Consider the following 23,182-nt stretch of genomic DNA (forward strand, 5'->3'; position numbering starts at 1 on the left):
GAATGAATGAATGAATGAATGAATGTGGGTCACATAGGTTTAGTCTTTTTCGACCCACATTTTAAATACATTTAAATGATTTGGGTAAAGAAAAAATCTACCAATCAGTTCACTTCCAAAAAAAAAAACATTCAAAACGTGCCCAAAGCGCAATGCTTCCTGGGTTTATGAATTTCATTGCAGTCGTGACACACCAACATACACTGTAAAAAATGCAGGGTTCCACACAATTCATTCGTGTTGTCCTAACACAAATCGATTAAGTTAACTTGACACTTCTAATAAAATTATGTGGATTGAACATAAAAAAAATTAAGTTGTCCCAAATGAAATCTCAAAAATTGTGTTGTTTCAGCTCATTTTAATTAAGTAGTTTAAACTAGTTGTGTATTTGGCCCAGTTCATTAATTTGGCTAAGACTTGACCCAGATATGGTCCATGTTTGGCCCTTGTCTGATAGCCAGAATTGGTCCAGTCATGCACTGTAATTCTGATTGTGTGGGCCAAATCTGGGCCAGAGAAATTTTGCTATGTGATTAAACATTCAGAGCATTGAAATATTTGTAGCAAATGACAACTTATATTGTATGACTGATGTATTGTGAAAGATGTATGGACTATTATTATAAAACTTAAAATATCTTATCTTTTTTCTAAAAACATGTTCTTAAAGGGATAGTTCTCCCAAAAATGTCAATTCTGACATTATTTATTTATTGTTCACTTGTTCACTCAAATGTTTCTACCTCTGAACACAAAAGAAAAATTTTGAAAACCTGTAACCCTTGACTTCTATAGTATTTGTTTTTGCTACTATGGAAGTCATTGGTTAACGGTTTTCAGCTTTCTTCAAAATATATTCTTTTGTGTTCAACAGAATAAAGAAACTCATGATGGTTTGGTATGGATGCATGGTTTGAAACCACTCAAAGATGAGTAAATAGTAAGTAGATTGTAATATTTGGGTGAACTATCCCTTTAAGGTAAATAAATATGTGAAAAATCCAAATTTGCATTTTACAGACAAAAATATCAGCTGGTTTAAAAATACATTTGTGATAATGTCTTCCTAGATCATTTAGAGTAAAAATATTCTGCAACATTCAATATTAAAATTAGAAAAAGGTCACATTCATACACAACAGGTGTCTTAACACTGCAATATATAAAAAAAATAAATAAAAAAAAACGAAAATGTGGTTCTGGTATCAAAACAATGCCACTAATGTGTGTGCTTCTTGCCAAGTTTGGAAGCTTTAAATAAAAAAACAGGCACATAAGACAACAGTAGTAGGCGTTATTCCTACAGGATGAATAATGTGCACCCAAGAGCTTGTGGCGCCTCCTCGGAGAGCGCAGGTGTGCTCCAGACGCCCATGATCTCATCTGCTCACCTTCAGCCCCCGGATCTCGTTCAGATGCAGCTGCAGGCTGCGGTTCACCTCCCGAATCAGATTACTGTGATCCAGAATGACGCTCATTTTATCGGCTTCACACCTCCGGAGCCGCTGCACCAGCTCCTCTTTGCTCCATTGGAGGAGCTCTTCGTCCGTGAGGTTGGCGATGTCTTCTGCTGGACTTTCCGGCGCCTTGGATCCAGGCTGTGCTTGTGGAGAATTCTCCATTAGAAGAGGCGAGCTGCTGCTGCTGCTTCTGCTGCTGTGGTACCAGATCAAATATTAATGAGGCAGGCAGGCAGTGTCAGGAGGAGTCAGGGAGACTGAGGACGCATCGTGTAGAGATGCTCGTATCCGATGCCCTTACAGTGGGAGTCGCCTCGACTTTTCCCAAAGCAGCAACAGCTGATGAGCAGAAGGAAGGCCGGCATATAGAGCGAGTCCGCCCAATTTGTTCAGCACCGGCTCCCGTGCATAGTTCTTGTAAGTTTGGAAAAGTGACGGTGTATGATCGCCGGTGAGATGTGGGTGGGTTTAGGCGGCCCGGTGCGCTCGCCCCCGTCCGCCTCTGCGCGCTCCTGCATCCTCGTGGATATGGAGGAGAGACGGCAGCATCCTCAGCCCGAGCTCCGGAGAAATGAGCGTGACTGCAGCGAATGGGTAAATTCATTCTCTCTCTCTCTCTCTCTCTCTCTCTCTCTCTCTCTCTCTCTCTCTCTCTCTCTCTCTCTCTCTCTCTCTCTATCTCCGTTTGTGTGTGTCGTGCATGTTTGTGTGCGCGAGTGGCCGAGAGGTGATGCTGTTGTTCAAGTTCCATTTAAGTTTGTATCTAGCGCCATCTATTGACTCGTTAACACAGTCTTCTACACCAGAAAAAAATGTCTAAATACTAGGTAGGCTAATATTCATTCATTCATTCATTCATTCATTCATTCATTCATTTTCTTTTCGGCTTAGTCTCTTTATATGCAGTTTAATAAACTATTCTATTTCAAAAACACAACGCTATTTACTACAAATTACTATAGTCATTATTAGAAGTTTAGTAGTATATGATACTAGCCTTCTACAAATGAAAAAAGAGGCTTAAATACTAATATATGCAGTGTAATGAACTTTTCTATGGTTCAAAAACACTATAATAGGCTATTTACTACAAATTACCATAGTCATTTATAGAAGTTTAGAAGTATGTGATACTAGCCCAGGTGTGGGCAAACTTGATCCTGGAGTGCCAGTGCCCTGCATAGTTTAGCTCCAACCCTATTCAAACAGACGTCCATAGAGTCCATAGAATTATCATAGTCATTTTTTGATGTTTAGAACCATAAGATACTAACATTCTACAAATAAAAAAAAACGCTAACTAATATAGGCAGTATAATAAACGTTTTTGGTTCAAAAACACTATAATAATCTATTTACTACCAATTACAATACAAGTTTATTAGAAGCATAGATATAAGCTCTCTACTAATGATTTACTATCATTTACTATTTCTAAAGAAAAAAACATTACTGATATATGCAGTATAATAAACTTTTCTATGGTTTAAAAGCACTATATTTACTACAAATTAGTCAATTTTTAGAAGTTAAGAAGCATGATAGCATTCTACAAATGAAAAAAGATCCTCCTAAATATTGATATATGCAGTATAATAAACTCTTCTATTGGTTAGAACACTATAGCTATTTCCTACAAATTATCATATTAGAAGCATGTGATATTCGCCTTCTGCAAATGAAAAAAAATTTTCTTAAATACTGATATATGCAGTTTAATAAACATTTATATGGTTCAAAAACACTATAGCTTTTTACTACCAATTGCCATTGTCATTTTTCAGAAGCATATGATACTAGTGTTCTACTAATGGGGAAAAAATTCTTAAATGCTAATATATACAGTATAATAAACTTTTCTATTGTTCAAAAACACTATAGTAGCTACTTACTACAAATTGCCATAGTCATTCATAGAAGCATATAACACTAGCCTATTAAACTGCTTAAATACTAATATATTTAATAAACATTTATATGGTTTAAAACACTATAGTAGGCTATTTACTACAAATTACCGTTGTCATTTTAAAAACATATGATACTAGCTATATATCTAGTGTGTGTGTGTGTGTGTGTGTGTGTGTATATATATATATATATATATATATATATATATATATGGTATAATAAACTTTCTATTATATATACAGTATAATAAACTTTTCTATGGTTTAAAAGCAATATATTGACTACAAATTACCATAGTCGTTTTTTAGAAGTTTATATATGATACTAGCCTCCTACAAAAGAAAAAAAATACTAATATATGCAGTATATTAAACTTTTCTGTTGTTCAAAAACACTATACTAGCTATTTACTATTATGATAGCATTCTACAAATGAAAAAAGAGGCTTAAATGCTTATATATGCAGATACACGTTTCTATGATTCTAATAGTAGACTATTTATTTATCATAGTAATTTTTAGATATTTAGAAGCATAAGATACTTACATTCCACAAATAACAACTGCTTAAATACTAATATATGCAGTATAATAAACTTTTCTATGGTTCAAAAACACTATGGTAATTTACTACAAATTACCATAGTCATTTTTTAGAAGTTTAGAAGCCTGATACTAGCCTTCTACAAACGAAAAAAATACTAATATAAGTTCAAAAGCACTATTTACTACAAATTACCATAGTCTTTTAAAGAACCATGTGGGTGTGTGCTAAAATTAAGGAGTTATGAATTGGTAACAAGTCTACAGCTCTCATTAGCTATATTTTGATGTGGGCTAAATCATTTTTTTCTTCTTCTTTTTCTAGATTTTAGAGTAGGATAATTACTCATTTTTGATCCTGGATGAAACCATAAATTACAAAATACAAAACAAAATGCAGCTGTACAAAGTGTATAGGCTACAATGATCTGTAAAACTTAACATTTAAAGTCATAAATTGTTTAAAAAATTGGTTTGCAGTATTTATATACAGTATTTATAAACAAAAGTCATTTTAACTTGTTAGTCAACTGTACAGGTATGTTTTTATTATTTACATTAATACATTATAATATTATTTGTTATAATATAATTAGGCCTGATAATATTCATTCATTCATTCATTTTCTTCTCGGCTTAGTCCATTTATTAATCCGGGGTTGTCACAGCAGAATGAACCGCCAACTTATCCAGCAAGTTTTTACCCTTTCAGCCGCAACCCATCTCTGGGAAACATCCACACACACATTCACACACACACTCATACACTACGGACAATTTAGCCCGCCCAATTCACCTGTACCGCATGTCTTTGGACTGTGGGGGAAACCGGAGCACCCAGAGGAAACCCTCTCCTAAGGCAGGGAGAACATGCAAACTCCAGCCTGATAATTTAATATAATATAATATAATATAATATAATATAATATAATATAATATAATATAATATAATATAATATAATATAATATAATATAATATAATATGATGGGTTGCGGCAGGAAGGGCATTCACTGCGTAAAACATATGCTGGATAAGTTGTCGGTTCGTGCCACTGTGGCGACCCATTAATAAAGGGACTAAGCCGAAAAGAAAATGAAGGAATGAATAATATAATATAATATAATATAATATAATATAATATAATATAATATAATATAATATAATAATCAGTAATAAAATACGTTGCTATTTAACAAACAACTGTTGCTATTCAAAACATTGTTTTGCTCTTTGCCTGAAAGTATGTGAAAAATTCGAGCTTACAGGTGTTTACGCAGAACACATTTGCATCAAACGCTGCAAGATTGGAAACCTACGCATGCACGCACAGAAATTCAACCCTGCGGAGGAACGTTCTCGTGACGCCAGACGTAGGCGTCCAATCGCGGCGCTCCGAGTGTTGTAGTAACACGTCACACTTGTGAGCTTCAGGAACCGGCCGGGGGCGAATCCTGCTCGACGAAGTCATTTTCACTTTTCCATGGTGGTGTGATTATTATATATCATTTATTACAGTTCGGATCAAAAGCCTCATCGATTAAAAAGGTACGTCTATCGCTTTGTCTAGGGAAGTAACTGGGGCTCCGCTAGGTTAGCCTGAAATCGAAAACCCAGGATTAGGTCAGCGGAAGTCAAGGATGCTAGTGTGTGTTAACGGGTTACTCGGTGTTTAGATATATATTTTGATACACACGTTTAAGATATTCTTTATATTTATTTATATTAGTCTTTACATTCTGTTTCCATTTGTATGTGGTGTACTAAGGATGTGAAGGCATCTAGCGCGAGCTTGAATACTAAAATATAGAAATATGCGTGACGTCACGGATGTTTTTTATGTTGGCAAAAATATAGTGAAATTTATGATAATACTAGTGTTTGAGTATCCACATACCGCATTTAAAATGATCATTTCGATGTTAATAACCGAACACTGAGGTGAAGTTTTATATTAGCACTTTCGTTCAGTGACAACTTTTGACATTCTCCCTATAACGTTAATGTTTACCATGGTACTTTTTAATGTTCGGAATTAGCATGCAAATATGACTTCAAATCCACATTAGCACTATTTGTTTCTGAACAATGTTGTACTTTGATTGTCATCGTCTGCTAATATGATTTCACTATTTAGAATTCGCAAATAACACATTTCTGAAAGTATATTATTAAGGAGGTCAGAATGTGCGAAAATAAAACCAACTTTACTTCAATTAACTGAACTTCCTGATCAGTTTTTATGTATAAAGTCACTCTATTAATATTTATTCAAATATATTTTGGGTTATTTTGTGACTTTAATATGCACAACATGTCATTTGTATCAGTGAGTCAATACCGAGGTGAATTTGGTTTAATATTCGCACATTTGGACTTTCACCTACCAAATATAATTTCAGAAAAGTATTCTTTGAAAATGCTAAATAGGATATTTGTATTAGCAGCACATGAATATCAAAGTACTGCATTGTTCACAGTCAATTAAACAGTGCTAATTATGTTATGAAGTCGTACTTGCATACAATTTCAGCCCTAATATTCAAAGTAGCTTGTCACGGGTCCAAAAAAGAACGAATGTGCGACTATAAAACTAACTGTACCCAAATTGAGTCCATGTCCGTCTGGAAAATCTGTCATTGTGTAACTAATCAGTCAATACTATCATTCAGTGTTTAGGACAGACATTTCCAGGGATCCCTCAGGGTTATCAGAGGTTAAAGTCTCTTTTAATTCTTTGAAGTGATTTGTGTTAGTCAGCAAACCGTGTGACTTGGGTATATTAGGACAGGTGTGTCTGTGTCCCAACATAGTAGCTCAAAAATAGCATGTGATTTTGCTTCTTGTTTACGCATATCTCTCATCAGCAAGTGCTAATTGACGTTTTCGGGCTTGGCATCCACTCTTGTCAAGTGTCTTTGTTCACAGAAGACATCTGCGTGAAACAAATCTCCTTCTGTCAGAACAAATATCACAAAGAAAAAAATGCATTTCCGTTTACATTGCTCACATGGGCGAAATTGTACTTGTCACACAAGTATTTGGCTTTGATTTCAAACTCTGCTATCCTACCTGTCCAGTTTTGGAGAGACAACCCATTAGGTGTGGTTTAGGGTTAAAAAGACTTTGCTGTTCACTGTTTACTCATTTCGCTCTTTCTGGTCGTCTCGCAGTTGTTCGCGCTGTCATGGCGACCTACCAAGAGTTCATCCAACAGAATGAAGATCGAGACGGGATACGCTGCAGTTGGAACCTCTGGCCTTCCAGCCGACTGGAGGCCACACGGCTAGTGGTTCCTGTTTCATGCCTTTACACCCCTTTGAAAGAGAGACCTGACCTGCCACCGGTCCAGTATGAGCCAGTGCTGTGCACCCGGGCCAACTGCAAAGCTGTGCTCAACCCACTTTGGTAAGTGCAGAAACAATTTTTGAAGCAGCTTTGCGTTCTGTTTGTTCGTTCAGATAGTAGTCAGTATAGGTAAATAATAGCATGATGACATTAGATTATGACATCTTTGGATCTTCAGACTTTCAGAGGTGAAAATTAAACCACACTGAAATGAACTAAACTAAAATTCAACTCTGAAAGCTGGGCTGACACAGTTTCTGTTTACTAGAACTTCTATGCTAAGTTGTTTTGACACAATCTGCATTGTTGAAGTGTTATAGAAATAAAGATGAATTGAATTGATTCCAGCATTCTGTTTTGAATGAACCAGATTTTGCCTGGATCGGTTGTATTTTGGTGTATAATAGTTCCAGTGTATATGGGGTCCACAGATATACTAATTAGATTGTTCTAGAGTTTTTTTTTAGCCTGTAAAGAAATATTTACCCACATTGTCATTGTGTAAGGTGATCGTATCAGTTTAGTGAACTTTTAACTGCTGGTACTTTTGACTATTGTCTTCCTTGTGCTAAATAAAGACTTGGTGACGGACACGATTTGCATCTTTAACACTTTAATATCCTTTTTGTAGTCAAGTGGACTTCAGAGCTAAAATTTGGGCCTGCAACTTCTGCTTCCAAAGGAACTCTGTGAGTGTGCTTTACTTAATACGCTCATTTTAGTTTGTGGTTTACTACTTTTTATATGTAGGCATGGGTCGGTATAAGTTTCTGACGGTATGATAACCTTGGGTAAAAATACCACGGCTTTACAGTATTGCGATTAACAACTACTTGTCCCCATTGAACACAATATAATTTATTTAAAAAAACATTTATACTATTTTGGAACAGTAAACATGCCAGGCTCATCAATCAAAATAAATCATTGACTTCTGCTGTCTTCATTAAGATCAAAAACACAAATTTCTTAGCAACACATAAAAAAAACTTGCATTTACCTTAGGAATGGTATAGCAGAAGATTTTAGCGGTTTTAAAACCTTGATTTTTCCAAACTGTGGTAAACCATGAAACGTTTACGGTTATCATCCCATGCCTAATTATAAGTAAATGATAAATATTATAAGAAAGTAATAATCTGTTTCTTCTCAGTTTCCTCCATCATACGCAGGCATTTCAGAAGTGAACCAGCCTGCAGAACTCATGCCTCAGTTCTCCACCATTGAGTACATAGTGCAGGTAATTTTACACTCACCCTGTCTGTGTACTCTGTACAGTACATAGACATACAGTACTGTACAAACTTGAACTCCTTTAGCTCACAGATAGCTATGTACAAAAGCCACGTTGACATTTTCTGTGGCTGTACTATCAGTGTGTTTTGATAATGACTCATTCCCAAGTATTTTATATATTTAGTTGTATTTTATTGGAAAGTTCAAAAGAACAGCATGTATTTTGACCCCAAAGTTTTAAACAATTTAAACACTTTAAAATAATGGTTCATTAGTAAATGTTAGTTTATGTATATATTGACATGAACAAACAACTAGTAATACATGTATTATAGCAGGGACATAGTGGTTCAGTGGGTAGCAATATTTACTCACAGCAAGAAGGCTGGTTAAGTTGGCGGTTCATTCCACTGTGGCCACCCCTGTTGAATAAAGGGACTATGCCAAAGGAAAGTGAATGTATTACAGTATTCATTGAGCTTCAGTTAACGTCATTTAAGTTAAAAAACATTAATTAGTGTTAGTTCATGTTGACTCATGTTAAATTTGCATTAATCAATGTTAACAAGCACAACTTTGGATTTTAATGATGCATTAGTAAATATTGAACCATGATGAATAAATGCTTTACAAGATTATTCACACTTAATGTTATTAACCTTGCTGTTGTGTTCAGGTCAAATCTGCCCGATTTACAACTTAAAACACTCATAAACATTGTGCTTTGAATCTGATTGCCTCAAGCCCTTATGATATCCTCCACACTATGCACCTGAACATATTCAAGTGACGATCTCCTTCATTGACTTATGTGTGCTTAAATAAACCTTGTTACACTTGTGGTGCTTGTTATACTTGTGGTGCAAATGTGACCACCATAGGAAATGACTTGGTATCCAGACAATATTCACCCATCAGACCGAGCACTTTTAGCTTAGCTTAGCATAAATTAATTTATTGGATTATTGGAGCCAAAGTATAACTAGTGCTAGTGCTGTGTCCTTAATTACCGTCTCTACCCTCATTCACTATAGCCTACATTGGTACACTAATTTAGTGCAATTGAAGGACTGAATGAAAGGTCGAGCACTCAGTACACAGGAAAGGATAGCATTCTGTTTGTGCTTTGCTGGTTGATAAATCATTTAATTAGATTAAAATTTTAATTTCTTTGGTCAGACCCTGTGATGTTTATTTTAACAAGCTGTCCATTGGTAATGACACAAAGTATTTCGATTTCTGTCATCTATTGTTCATTTTGTAATACATTTTCAGTGCCTATTTGAATTTTCAAAGCAGTCTAATTCTGTAAATTCATGTTAAACACTACTTTAAGACACTTCACAGCTAAAGACAGATCACAGCTTACGGATGTTGAATTAAAATTGGTGGAGAATAATGTTTTTTGTGTTAAAATAAGAGCAGTTAAAACAGGCCGGTCAATTTTTTGACCGGGAACACTAAAGTAAGGGGTAAGACGTGAACACGACAGTAGGGTTAAACACATTAACTAATGGAGCTTTATTGTAAAGCAGGGGTCACCAATCCCAGCAGGGTTTAGCTCCAACTTGCTTCAACGCACCTGCCTGAGTTTTTCAATTCCGCATATAAGACCTTGATTAGCTGTTCAGGTATGTTTGATTAGGGTTGGAGCTAAAATCTGCAGGATACCGGCACTCCAGGACCAAGTTTGGTGATCCCTGTTGTAAAGTGTTTCTTAATCTTTTCTTTTAAGTAACCTGATGTGTTTCTCTTCAGCGTGGACCTCCAACCCCTCTGATCTTCCTGTATTTGGTGGACACATGTCTGGAGGAGGAAGATCTCCAGGCTCTGAAGGAATCGCTGCAGATGTCTCTGAGTCTCCTTCCGCCCAATGCCCTGGTGGGTCTCATCACATTCGGCCGCATGATTCAGGTCCACGAGCTCAGCTGCGAAGGCATCGCCAAGAGCTACGTGTTCCGTGGCACAAAAGAGCTTGCACCCAAACAAATACAGGTCAGCTGAGTTTAAATTACTGTTCATTACCCACACGAAAAGCAATAAGTGAATGCATAGAATCCGAGTCTCCAGTGACATTCATCAGATGCGTGATCTGTTTGCAGGAGATGCTGGGACTGATGAAACCAGCCACCTCTGGACAGCAAGGCAAACCACTGGCTCCTCATGATGCTGCCGCTTCCTGCAGGTATCAGAAAGAGCTATATTCACCAAGTGTGCGCAAACACACAAGGATTTTTTTGTGTTTTTTCGGTAGCTAAAAAAAAAAGTACCTCAAAAGGACATTTAAAGTGGAAAATAAAGTAAAATATTTAAATTATAAAGCAATATATACACATCTAGATCAGGGGTTCTCAACCTTATTCACTTCGGGGGCTACCTCCTTCTCACGAAAATTATTTGAAGGCCCTTGTCTTCTTAAACTGATTGTCTTGAGAAAATGCTTATTTTAAACCTTTTATTTATTTGCAAAACATTTATTTTGCTTATATTCTTTTTATAAATTGCTGTAAAATAAGATAATAATAATAATAATAATACATAATTATATATATTGTGTTTATTTTTTAAAACACACAGATTTAAAGCTTCTGAATTCTTCAGGTATTTTTGACAGGCATGCGAGAACTGGTTATAACTCTAATGATTGTTACCTTTACATTTGCGTTAGTTTGCTTTATACGGCTGAGCATGTTGTCCTAGTTGACGTGCAGAGGTTGAAAGTCTATATTTTACAGTGAATCTGAAGTAATCAATAACAGAATACGGGAAAAGCCATTACACCAATCATTTTATATAAAACATATTTAATAATGAAATCAAATAATTATAGTACAATAATTAAGTTGATTTTAATCCACCTGCAGCATCGCTGAGGCCCGATTGATAGTCCCTGGTCTAGATGGTTTATGTGCATCTTTGAGGTTTTATAACGTATATAAAAACTTATTATAATGTACAAATAAGAAATAAAACAATATTAATATAGAAGTATTTACAATTAAGTGGCTTTATTGGTTACAAAAACCATAAACAGTAAAGGTCCGGTATATTTATGACCATATGAAAACAGGTAGATTTGCTAACTATGTAGGTTGGGTATGGCCTGAGGAAAAACGTTTTAGTGCGGAAAGATCTGTAGTGTCTGCCTGAGCATCTGGTATGAGATGTTTTTCATCTTGTTAAGTGTACAGACTCTTCAAGTTCAAGTTTATTTGTATAGCCCTTTTTTACAATAGTTATCATTCCAAAGCAGCTTTACAAAAAGGTGCACATTATTACTAAACTACAGTCGAAATCAGTTATAGAGTTGTGTACTAGTTAGACAGTATATAAACATAATTAACCAGCAAAATGAGTCAAGGAAATTTGTGCTCATGTTTTTATTTATTTATTTTTTATTTTTTCCACCTGTTTTAGATTTCTCCAGCCTGTGCAAATGGTGGATATGAACCTGACCGATCTTCTCGGGGAGCTCCAGAGAGACCCCTGGCCTGTTCCTCAAGGGAAGAGACCTCTGCGTTCCACAGGCATCGCACTTTCCATTGCTGTCGGACTATTAGAGGTATGAAAAGCCGCTTGTTTATTTATATTATTTATTTATCTGTATATAATCAAAGAAAGAGAGAGAATGCGAAAAAGGCAGACATATATGGGTAAAGCTTAAAGGGATAGTTCACCCCAAAATGAAAATGTACTCGCCATTTACTCACTCTCAAATGTTTTTAATATCAGTTTCTTTTTTCTGTTAAACACAAAGGAAGATATTTGAAGTAAGCTGGTAACTATTAACATACATAGTAGGATAAACAAATACTGTGGAAGTCAATGGTTACAGGTTTTTAGCTTTCTTCAAAATATCTTCTTTTGGGTTTTAATAGAAGAAAGAAACTCTTAAAGGTTTAAAATAAGTAAATAAGTAAGTAAATGATGACCGAATTACAATTCTTGGGTGAACTATCCCTTTAAGAAGCGCAACAGATTCCTCTATTGCATATCTTCTGTCAGCCTACATTCCATACACTGCGGGAGAGATTTCCAGCAGAGATTTTTATTTTTATTTTTTGCTTTCGTTATAACTTTGCTCTAGTTGCGAGTTTGAGTTGGCGACGTGTCAGCAACACTGACTGTGAGATTCAAAGTCCACTTCAGCTGTCACATCATATCGGAACAGTTGTACAAGTTCTAAACTCGCTCATTCTTACATAACCCTGGAGATAAGAGTCAGACTACTTGCTGCACTCAACTCCGTTGTTTGATAATAAGTCTAGCATGTCTGATTAAACATTACCATGCATTAATTCCTTTTGAAAGATGCTAAAAAGTCGATAATATACAGGACATTTTCTGTATAGTTCTTTAAATCGACAATGATTCCACTTATTCATTTTTGAAAATATTGAATACAAGTTTGCATTTGATTCACTCTCTATCTGCTTTTCTTCTACTAGGGGACTTTCCCAAACACAGGAGCCCGTGTGATGCTGTTCACTGGTGGTCCCCCAACACAGGGACCTGGCATGGTGGTGGGAGATGAGCTGAAGACCCCCATCCGCTCCTGGCATGACATCCAGAAAGACAACGCACGGCATCTGAAGAAGGCCACTAAGGTGATTATAGTTCTATTTCAAGGATCTGATGATATGTTTATGATTTTGCTAAATAAAAATTCCTCTCGATCTCTATTTAGTATTACGAAGCCCTTGCAAACCGTGCTGCAGTAAACGGACACAGTGTTGATATTTATGCCTGTGCGCTGGATCAGACGGGACTTCTAGAGATGAAATGTCTATCTAACCTCACGGGGTGAGAATTGATTGATATATCTTGCATGTCGTTTGATTTCCTTGGTATCAGCAGATTGTATTTTTGATTTAATGACACAGCATTGTATTAAAATGTACTATATAGCTAAAAGTGTTTCCTATTTTTAGGGGCCACATTGTTATGGGCGATTCGTTCAACACCTCTCTGTTCAAGCAGACCTTTCAGAGAGTCTTTAACAAAGACTACAACGGAGAGTTTCGCATGGCTTTTGGTGCTACTTTGGAAGTGAAGGTAACAAAGTTGGACTTAAACTGCTGTCTTAAACTTAAAGTCTAGTATTTACTAGTATTTTTGTGAAATGAACTAATACTTGTATTCAACTAAAATGCCGTAAATTAAACAAAATTACTTTAAAGAAATTATTAATGCTAATGAAATTCTGTTTCAGATAAATGCTGTTCTTTTGTGTTTCCTGTTTATCAGAGAATCTTTAAAGGGAATTTTAAATTTCACAATAATATTGAGTAGCTGTTTTCTTCTTTGAAAATATTAAGATATTTTTCTTGATTGCCAAGCATATTAGCCTATTACAATGGTTTCTGAAGGATCTTGTGACACTGAAAACTAGAGAAATGATACTAAAAATTCTCTTTAAATAAAATAACAAAAAATATTTAATAAATAAACAAAATAAATAGTATATATATTATGAATTATCAATATAAAATATAATGATAATTTACAAAAAAATTTAAAAATTATATATATATATTATTTGATAGTCTATTTTATTTAATATTATTAATTATCAACATATTTTATAAAATTAATTTATTGAATCAACAATAATGAATAAAAAATATTATTAATAATTCAAAAAATAAATATTTAAAAATATTTATTATTAATTAATTAATTATCAATATATTTTATATTATTAAAATATATTCATATTTAACAATAATGAATAAAATATTATTAATAATAATAAATTTATAAATATCATAAAATAAAAATATATATTTTTATAAATATTTAATAAATATTTATATTTATTTAATAATATTTATTATTATTAATTATTCATATATTTTATTATTAAATTATATTGATAATACCAATTAATAAAAATAATGAATATAATTAAATACAAATATATATTTAATAATATTTATTTATTTTTATTAATTATTATATTTTATATTATTAAAATATATTTACTAAATGAACAATAATTAATACAAATAATTAAGAATATTTATTTTTATAATAAAATATATTGGTAATTAACTATGATTAATAAAAATGTATAAATGTTAGTAAATGAATACAATAAATAAATAAATAAATATATATATACACTTTATAATGTTTATTATTATTAATAAATCAATTATCAATATATCATTATCATCAATAATTTATATTATTAAAATATACTATATTAAAAAATGTAACTATATTTAAATGTTATATTCTTAATATTCCTGATTTTATTGTATTTTTAATTATGTTAATTACGCCTAAGCAAAAGAGACTTCTTTCAAAGACACAAAAATGAAATTCATGTTGACTTCAAATCAAGTTTCCTTGTTTATTAAACCCCTAAAACCTGTTTTTCTCATCAGACTTCAAGAGAATTGAAAGTATCTGGTGCGATCGGGCCATGTGTGTCACTCAACACCAAAGGACCCTGCGTTTCAGACAATGTAAGTCACAAGCAAGCGTTTCTCATTTCATACCAGCCTACACTAACTTGCGATGAATTTCAGTAATGTGCACAGCACACGCATATAAGAATCTCTAATATTTTGCAGGAAATGGGCGTTGGAGGAACATGCCAATGGAAGATCTGTAGTCTCTCCCCTGCCACCACCCTGGCCATGTACTTTGAAGTAGTAAATCAGGTATGTTGTGATAGTGATCTGTACAGTACGCACGGTATTAGGGTGTGAGAGCTTATATTTACACCGATATTAAAATACCACCCCGGTATGTTTTTGTTTTGTAGCACAACGCCCCTGTTCCTCAGGGTGGAAGAGGAGTTGTTCAGTTTGTTACGCAGTATCAGCACTCAAACACACAGCGGCGGATCCGTGTCACCACTATTGCCAGGAAGTAAGTCTTTTGGTTCCAGCGCATGCATATTCTTATCAACTAATATCACACTCAATGACTTGCTTGTTCGTTTTCATTCATAAGATTGACGGCAACGCCTCTTTATATGGAACAAAAGACCTCAGAGTTATCTAAAATCAATATATCTCGTGTTTCCATGAGCTATTTGTGTTTGCAGTAGACTAAAATAGATTTTGCTGCCTAATTATGGGTATAGCTCGTATTCTAGAGTGTGTGTGTGCGTCATTAAAGCTTGACAAACCGGTTTCTTTTGTCACACCTAGTTGGGCTGACGCACAGTCGCAGATACAGCACATCGAGTCGTCGTTTGATCAGGAGGCTTCAGCCGTTCTCATGGCCCGGCTTGGAGTTTTCAGGGCGGAGTCAGAGGAGGGGCCTGATGTTCTCCGCTGGCTGGATCGACAGCTCATTCGCTTGGTGAGTTTTGACGGTAGTAATCAGGCTTAATGTCTTTATACATACAGTTGAAGTCAGAATTTTTAGCCCTCTTGTATATTTTTCCCCAATTTCTGTTTAACAGAAAGCAGATTTTTTTTCTACACATTTCTAAACATAATAGTTTTAATAACTCATTTCTAATAACTGATTTCTCTTGTCTTTGTAGCACATAATATTTGACTAGATATTTTTCAAGATACTAGTATTCAGCTTGAAGTGCAATTTAAAGACTTAACTGGGTTAATTAGGTTAATTAGGCAAGTTATGGTGATTAGGGCCATTGTTGTAATGATGAATACACAAGTTGCTTCATTCCATGTTTGTTGTTTGATTTCAGTGTCAGAAGTTTGGCCAGTTCAATAAAGATGATCCAAACTCCTTCAGACTCTCCGAATCTCTCTCGCTCTACCCACAGGTAAAGGGATCATTTCACTTGAACTATATTTGTTTACATGATGTCATGATTTAATTCGGTGTATTTATTTGGCCACTGCATTTTCAAAGTCAGTCCTACATGATTGTGTGTTTAGATCAGTTAATAATCTGTTTCTTTGCTCGATATGAATACTCTTTTAACTAGCACTGTGATTTATTTAACTCCCTGTCTTTTTGAATGAGCAGCTATGTATGTTTCATATAAAGAGTGTATTTAACACATTCAGCAGGACTTTGTAGGATATACTAATATAATAAAAAAAATGTATTGCTAACATTATTATCTAAATTCAGTACTAACTGACAACAGATTTGTATTATTAACATGTATATATGACCATGGACTTATACAATCAATGTATTTTTGCTATTGCAGAAATATATACTTGTAAAATAAGTTACTGGTTTTGTGGTCTAGAATAGGGCTGCGCAATATTCGTTTAAGCATCGATATCGCAATGTGTGCGTCCGCAATAGACCCATCGCAAAGATATCCAATGTTGAGTCTGAATGATAGTTCAGCAGGAGCTACAGAACTGTATTTAATCACTGTTTTATGTACGGAATATATATCATGTATGCATTTATTGTCTTGTTTCTAGTCCAAATATCAAAGCAAAAAAAAGATTTCACTTACCCCACTGGCAGATATTTGGCTTTTTTTATTATTTTAAACTCTTAATTTTTTCTTTATATCTTCTGACAGTGAAAACAAAGCTATATTTTTTTGATATTTGGACTAGAAACGAGACAAAACAAAGTAAGAAAAGCATATTTTCCTTTGTGATTATTTAATTTCTGTACCTGAATATTGCTAGATTCCTCAGAAAAGCATCAAATTGTGCTGTTTACTATTTACAAACTATCTTGTGAAACTGTATTCATATCGCAATATCAGATATTTCCAATATCGTGCAGCCCTAGTCCAGAATCACATATATTAGTACAACAAGTTTCCATTGAATAAAGCATGTGTGCCTATTTTCAAAGAAGTATTTAATTTTGAGATTAAATGGTATTCTTTTGAATTTCTGTCTTGCATAACTTGTTGGATAATTTCACCTTTGTAATATTGAAAAGTTTTATTTTTCTTGACAGTTTATGTTCCACTTGAGGAGATCCCCGTTCCTGCAGGTGTTCAATAACAGCCCGGACGAGTCGTCCTATTACAGACATCATTTTGTGCGTCAGGATCTGACACAGTCGCTCATCATGATACAGCCCATCCTTTACTCCTACTCTTTCCACGGCCCTCCAGAGGTGATTTTTCAATCCATAAATGAGGAATTCCATGTAAAATGAAGTTGTGTAGGCTTGTATTTTACAGTACTATACAAATACTCAAATGTCTGTCAACGTCTTCATACAGTTTGATTTGATTTACCAAACTCAGACAAGTGGCAATTTCACATCTGTCGCATTCATAACAGAGAGATGTCACATCCATAATGAAGCTTTTTCCTCATAAGTGCAAACATGTCTAATAAAATCTAATTAATTATTGTTGTTATATAAAGAGACTACCCTTATCCTTTTGATTAGCATTATTTTATTTGGGTTGAGCAGTTTAATTGACAGAATTTCTATAAGTTATATTGTTTACTGTAAATTCGGATACTTTTTGGTCACAAAATGGCTGACATCGAGTCTGTTGATTAATGCAACTCAAAATGTCTCCATGGACTTATCATTGGCAAAAAAATGGCTGACATCCAAAAAACCCCATAGACTTAACATTGGCCAAATTGTCTGACATCAGATATTTGGATGAGAATACGTAGAAGCTTGTGTGTGGCCTCATTTGACTCGGACTATCAAGTCGGGTTTAGGTAGAGATATAACAAATTTGTAGACAATTATAGCATTCCAACAACCATATACAACAACATAGATTTAACATTGGGCCAGAATTTAGGACACCAAATAGTGGATCAGAGTCGTAGAAGCTTGTGGGACAGCTTATTTGACTTGGCCTATCAAGCCGGTATTAGGTAGTGATGCAACACAAATTTACAGATTGACATTTGTAACTCTGGTTAGCTGTTTTTAAAAATATAAACCGATGTTTCAATATACTGTTCACATGATACATTTTATGTGAATATAATTGTCAAGTTTTTACTGCAAATGTCGCATCTATAATGCTGGAATTGCTCAAATACAATATTATGTTCAGTCAAGCCCAACATTATTCAAAGCTTTTACAAATTCTGACTTAAAGTTACTTTAAAAGATTTTTTTTCCCACAACGATGCCTCTTTTACATTATCTTAGTGTGTTTTGGGAGAAGCCTGTGTCATTTCTGGTCCAAAAAAACATATTTAAGTAACTTTAACTCAGAAATTGCCTGGGGTATTAATAATTTCAGTCTTGGCTGCATTTTCTAGAATGATAAATGCAATATATTTATGCATACTTTTTTTTTTCTTTGCTTTTATAGCCTGTTCTTCTAGACAGCAGCAGCATTCTTCCTGATCGCATCCTTCTTATGGACACCTTCTTCCAGCTGGTGATTTACCATGGAGAGGTACTAATACAAATGCTTGTTTAATATTTAAAATTTGAGATATTTTGACAAGATTTTCAGGGTTAAACAATATTTATCAGACCCAAAGTTCCTCTCGGGCATTCCGTTTTAAAGGGGAAACGGCAAATTCTCAAAAATTGCTCGCCAAGCTTACGATTACATTTCATATTAGGAATCACCAATAAAATCAAACAAGTTTTATTTCTAAACGTTCGAATTGCACAAAATCTGCAGAAACTCACATCTGGTCTGATCCCCTCTTCCTGAAAATCGTCAGTCTATAGCCATCATTGATTGGCTCCTGAACTAGACGGCGGGGATTCATTCGCCATATTGACCGTTACACTTTTCCCCATTCAAAACTACACGAGTGACATGTCTCGTGTATTCTAAAGCCTTTGTAATAGTTCAGTTTAGTGATGGTGTTATTCTCATCTCCTCAGACTATTGCTCAGTGGAGGAAGGCTGGATACCAGGAGATGGCCGAGTACGAGAACTTCAAGCAGCTTCTTCAGGCTCCTCTGGATGATGCTCAGGAGATCCTGCAGACTCGCTTCCCCATGCCCAGATACATCGACACCGAGCACGGAGGCTCACAGGCGCGCTTTCTGCTCTCTAAAGTCAACCCCTCGCAGACGCACAACAACCTCTACGCCTGGGGCCAGGTACACACATTTTCATTTCAATTGGGATGTTGAGTAAAAAAGTATGAATGGAGATACTCTAAATCAGTGTTTCCCAACCCTGTACATAGAGACACACCAACAATACACATTTACATTATCTGACCCATTAACTTCAGGTTTTGGAGTCTCTTCTTATGTTCTGATGAGTTGATTCAAGTGTCTTTGATTAGGCAGAGGTTGGAAATGTGTACTGTTGATGTGCTTTCAGGAACAGGGTTGGAAAACACTGCTCTAAATAATACTATATGCATAAAAATGTTTAATTTTAAGTTTTTTTTTTGTTTTTTTTTTAGAATAACATGATGTGCTAATAAAGTACTATAGAAACTAATCTATATATGTGAGTTTCGTTCTCAAATGCCACAGTCAAAGTCCATTTTCAAATTATTTAGTTAAATGACCATCCAAAACTGACTCTACCTTAAACATCTAGGGCTGTTAGATCCTACAATTTTAGGAATTGAGTCTGATTCCAATTCTTAGTTCTTAAATTGATAGCTTCGATTCTTAGAATTGATTCCTCAATGTTGTTGCGATTTCTTTTTTTATACTTAAACCTGCCTGTAGTAAATAGCTAAAAGGAAGCTCAATCAAGCACAACTTTTATTGAATGCACACCACGCTAATGTACGGTGTCTATAATGCAAACTGTACACCTAAACAACTATAGCTTTTAACACCGAAATAGGAGCATGCCATTTATCTGTCGATCACAGAACCACGGCTGGTTTTAAGTGCCATTTCTGCATGGACAAAATAAAAACGAAAATATGACGAAAGCGTTATCTTTTATCTGTAGGCTATTCAGAGGGAAACTCAAATCCGTCAGTTAATGTTAAAAATGCAATCCATAAGGCACCTACAAGACCATTTGTATATCAATGTGTGGATTAGGTATAAAATTAAAGTTAATTTAATTTAAACACTGTTAACCTAAATAAATGAAAAGTAATAATCAGCATTACATATTGACGTTGTCTATTAAACAGCAGTTAAAAATTGTACTATAATCTGTGGATATCGTCATTGGAACCAGTTCATTGAAGCGATCTATCTGAATCTGTTTGCAAAAATGTATGCATGGGAAATGTGGCAAATGTACGCAATAGTTATTAGCAAGTGACTTCTGATCATTTTCAGCAACAGACTCAAATAGTTCTTTAAAAAGAAGATTTGATTCCCTTTAATGGAATTGATTCAGAACTTTAGAATTGACTCTCGATTCTCAATGATTCCAAATAGAGGAATTGATTCTTTTTAGAATCAACTCTCAGCCCTATTAGAATTCATCCATTTACTAGGGTATCCGCGGGGTCTTAAATCTAAAAAGCTAAATTTTAGGCCTTAAAAAGTCTTAAAACTACAAAAATATTAAGTTGTAAGTCTTAAATCTGTTTTAACAGGTCTTACATTTCCTTTGTTCATGTATAGATAACCAATCTGACCATTAACACCCATACAATCACCAACAATCCCAATCCTTAGCATTTAGCCCTGTATAAGTCAAAAATTTCCTTCATAAAGATATAAAAAAATGTCTTCTTAATTTTAGCCTGGTGAAATCTGCAGAAACCCTGATTTACTTTTTATTTAGGGCACTGGTGTCAAATCCAGTTCCTGGAGTGCCGCAGCTCTGCATAGTTTAGCTTTATCCCTAATGAAACACACCTAAATGAGTCCTTCAGGCTTGTTAGAAACCTACAGGTAAGTGTGTTGAAGCAGTTTTGGAACTAAACTGCAGAGCTGCGGTCCTCCAGGAACTGGCTTTGACACCTGTGATTTAGGGTAATAAAGCTACAGCGGTTTCCCTGGTTGAACAAACTTTTTATTTATTTATTTATCTTCTTCCTCTTTATGGAAACGATGCTTTTATTTGCAGATGATGTCTGCTGTGGTCTTCTAACAATGTCAGATCTCTAATTTTACTGAATCTTTCTTGTAGGAATCCGGAGCACCAATCCTCACAGATGATGTCAGTCTGCAAGTCTTCATGGACCATCTAAAGAAACTGGCTGTTTCGAGTTCAGCATAAGCGTTCGCTGACGAATGATGTACATTTAGTGTGTGAAGAAAAGGACAGAAAAAGGATGAACTATTGACCAAATTTACTGGAAAAAAAACACAACAAAATGCATCTCGGTGTTTATTTAAGAGGTCCTCCAGATAAACGGTTGTTAGCTGTTTTCTAATTCTCATCGACTCAAGTAATTATGATTTATTTTGTCATGTTTGTTTGCTTATTTAATTTAGTTTCGTCTAACAGAAAGTGTTACATGTCATGTTTAATAACGTCTGATTTCCCCTAAAGAGATGATATCTTCTGTCACCACTTTGCTCGTGCTGCTCTTCCCTAAGCATGTTTAGACTGAAATTCCTATGAGGCTTGTTTTTTTGCGAGTTTCCTCTTGTCTGTTTGTCCCTTTTTTTGTCTGGCACAGATTGACAGTCTTCTAAACTGTACCTGTGATCTGCTCTTGTGCAGGGAGAAACAGTGTTTGAATGATACCCCTGCTCTTTCCGCATTGTGATTAAATTAATGTAGTATGTAAAGAATTTAAATGTGACTTGTGACCCACATTCCAGTTTTATCTTGATCTACAGTGATGAACTAATGCTATGCATAATATTTATAGAATCTCTTGTAGGTTTATTTCATTTCAAAAGCACCTTGAACGTGCAAACTTCTTTCGTTTTGATCTAAAATAAAATGTATATTACAGATTCAATTCATCTTTATTTCTATAGTGCTTTTACAATGTAGATTGTGTCAAATATGCCTTAAAAAAAGAAGTTCTAGTAAATTGAAAATGTGTCAGTCCAGTTTTCAGAGTTGAATATCAGTGCTGAAAGTCTAAACACTAAAGTGCAAGTCCCAAACCAAGCAAGCCAGTGGCGAAAGTGGTGAGGAACAAAACTTCACCAATTGGCGAAACCAGGCTCCTCTGGCCAAACTGGAGGCTGAAAAATGCTGGACGCCTATCTTCGCTGGACGGAGCTGAAGGTGTGAATCAACATGAGGCGTCTGTATTTATATGAAGGATGTATGTGTGGGTAGTTTTGGTATGAAAATGCGAAGCTGCATTGTAATTTTTGTATCGATAAATTGTAAAGCTATTTTCATATTTTGTCATTTAACTTAAGGACACAACTAAGTTAATGATTTGTCTAATTTATTATAAAAACATGGATTTGAAGGTATGTTTGTGAGTAGTTTTGTGTGTCTTCAATGAGTTATCTTTGAGCAATTCCTTTATATCCCAGTCACTAACCTGTTAGTGATGATTTCTACACATGTAAAGCGTCGTTCCAATCGTCGTTAGATATCAAAATTACGTTTTAATCACGTTTGTTACGAGAAAGTCCACTATAAAATGTAATAGGCGACATCTCTGAAGATTTAAGGAATTCAAATAGCACAAATATAAAAGCAAACGTTTTCTTTGCTGCTCATACATGAATATAATTGCGTCTTGCGCCCTTTAGTGGACATTTATAGCAATAGTTCGTCGAAACTAAAAAAAATCAGTCATTTTAGTGTCTAAACTGTACACTTTTTAAAGTATAATTATAACAGTGAGTTATTTTCTCTAGAATGTATATAAAACGTTATGAATTAATTATGTGCAAACAAACCGTCAAATAATCAAAAACATCTGATTAGTTGCTCTTGAACAGCGCGGAGAAAAGTAACAGG

The 23,182-nt window shown here is 34.7% G+C and overlaps 2 protein-coding genes across 10 annotated transcripts in view; one reads left to right on the plus strand and one right to left on the minus strand.

Annotated features, from left to right (window-relative positions):
• Window positions 1-2,037, minus strand: part of ccdc85al (coiled-coil domain containing 85A, like) — a 38,940-nt gene extending 36,903 nt beyond the window's left edge. For 6 of the 7 annotated variants that reach the window (XR_012407326.1, XM_005165709.5, XM_005165710.5 and 3 more), the window contains exon 1: window positions 1,395-2,037. Coding sequence is in view for 6 of the 7 variants with exons in the window: in XM_005165709.5 (XP_005165766.1) it covers window positions 1,395-1,625 (231 nt within the window). In the remaining variant the exon portion in view is untranslated. 7 annotated transcript variants of the gene reach the window in all.
• Window positions 1,306-22,214, plus strand: sec23b (SEC23 homolog B, coat complex II component). 3 transcript variants are annotated; one of them, XM_017356444.4, is made up of 19 exons: window positions 1,306-2,057; window positions 7,089-7,323; window positions 7,895-7,952; window positions 8,417-8,503; window positions 10,258-10,494; window positions 10,602-10,684; window positions 11,917-12,061; window positions 12,948-13,106; window positions 13,187-13,302; window positions 13,431-13,554; window positions 14,892-14,972; window positions 15,081-15,170; window positions 15,275-15,381; window positions 15,666-15,819; window positions 16,178-16,255; window positions 17,374-17,535; window positions 18,716-18,802; window positions 19,246-19,467; window positions 21,431-22,214. In XM_017356444.4, exons 1-19 carry the CDS (start codon window positions 2,054-2,056, stop codon window positions 21,518-21,520), a joined length of 2,319 nt encoding a protein of 772 aa, XP_017211933.1. In that variant the 5' UTR covers window positions 1,306-2,053; the 3' UTR covers window positions 21,521-22,214.
• Window positions 22,215-23,182: the final 968 nt, after the last annotated feature.

The sequence above is a fragment of the Danio rerio genome, chromosome 6 (genome assembly GCF_049306965.1).
Source record: "Danio rerio strain Tuebingen ecotype United States chromosome 6, GRCz12tu, whole genome shotgun sequence".
Classification (NCBI taxonomy): Eukaryota; Metazoa; Chordata; class Actinopteri; order Cypriniformes; family Danionidae; genus Danio; species Danio rerio.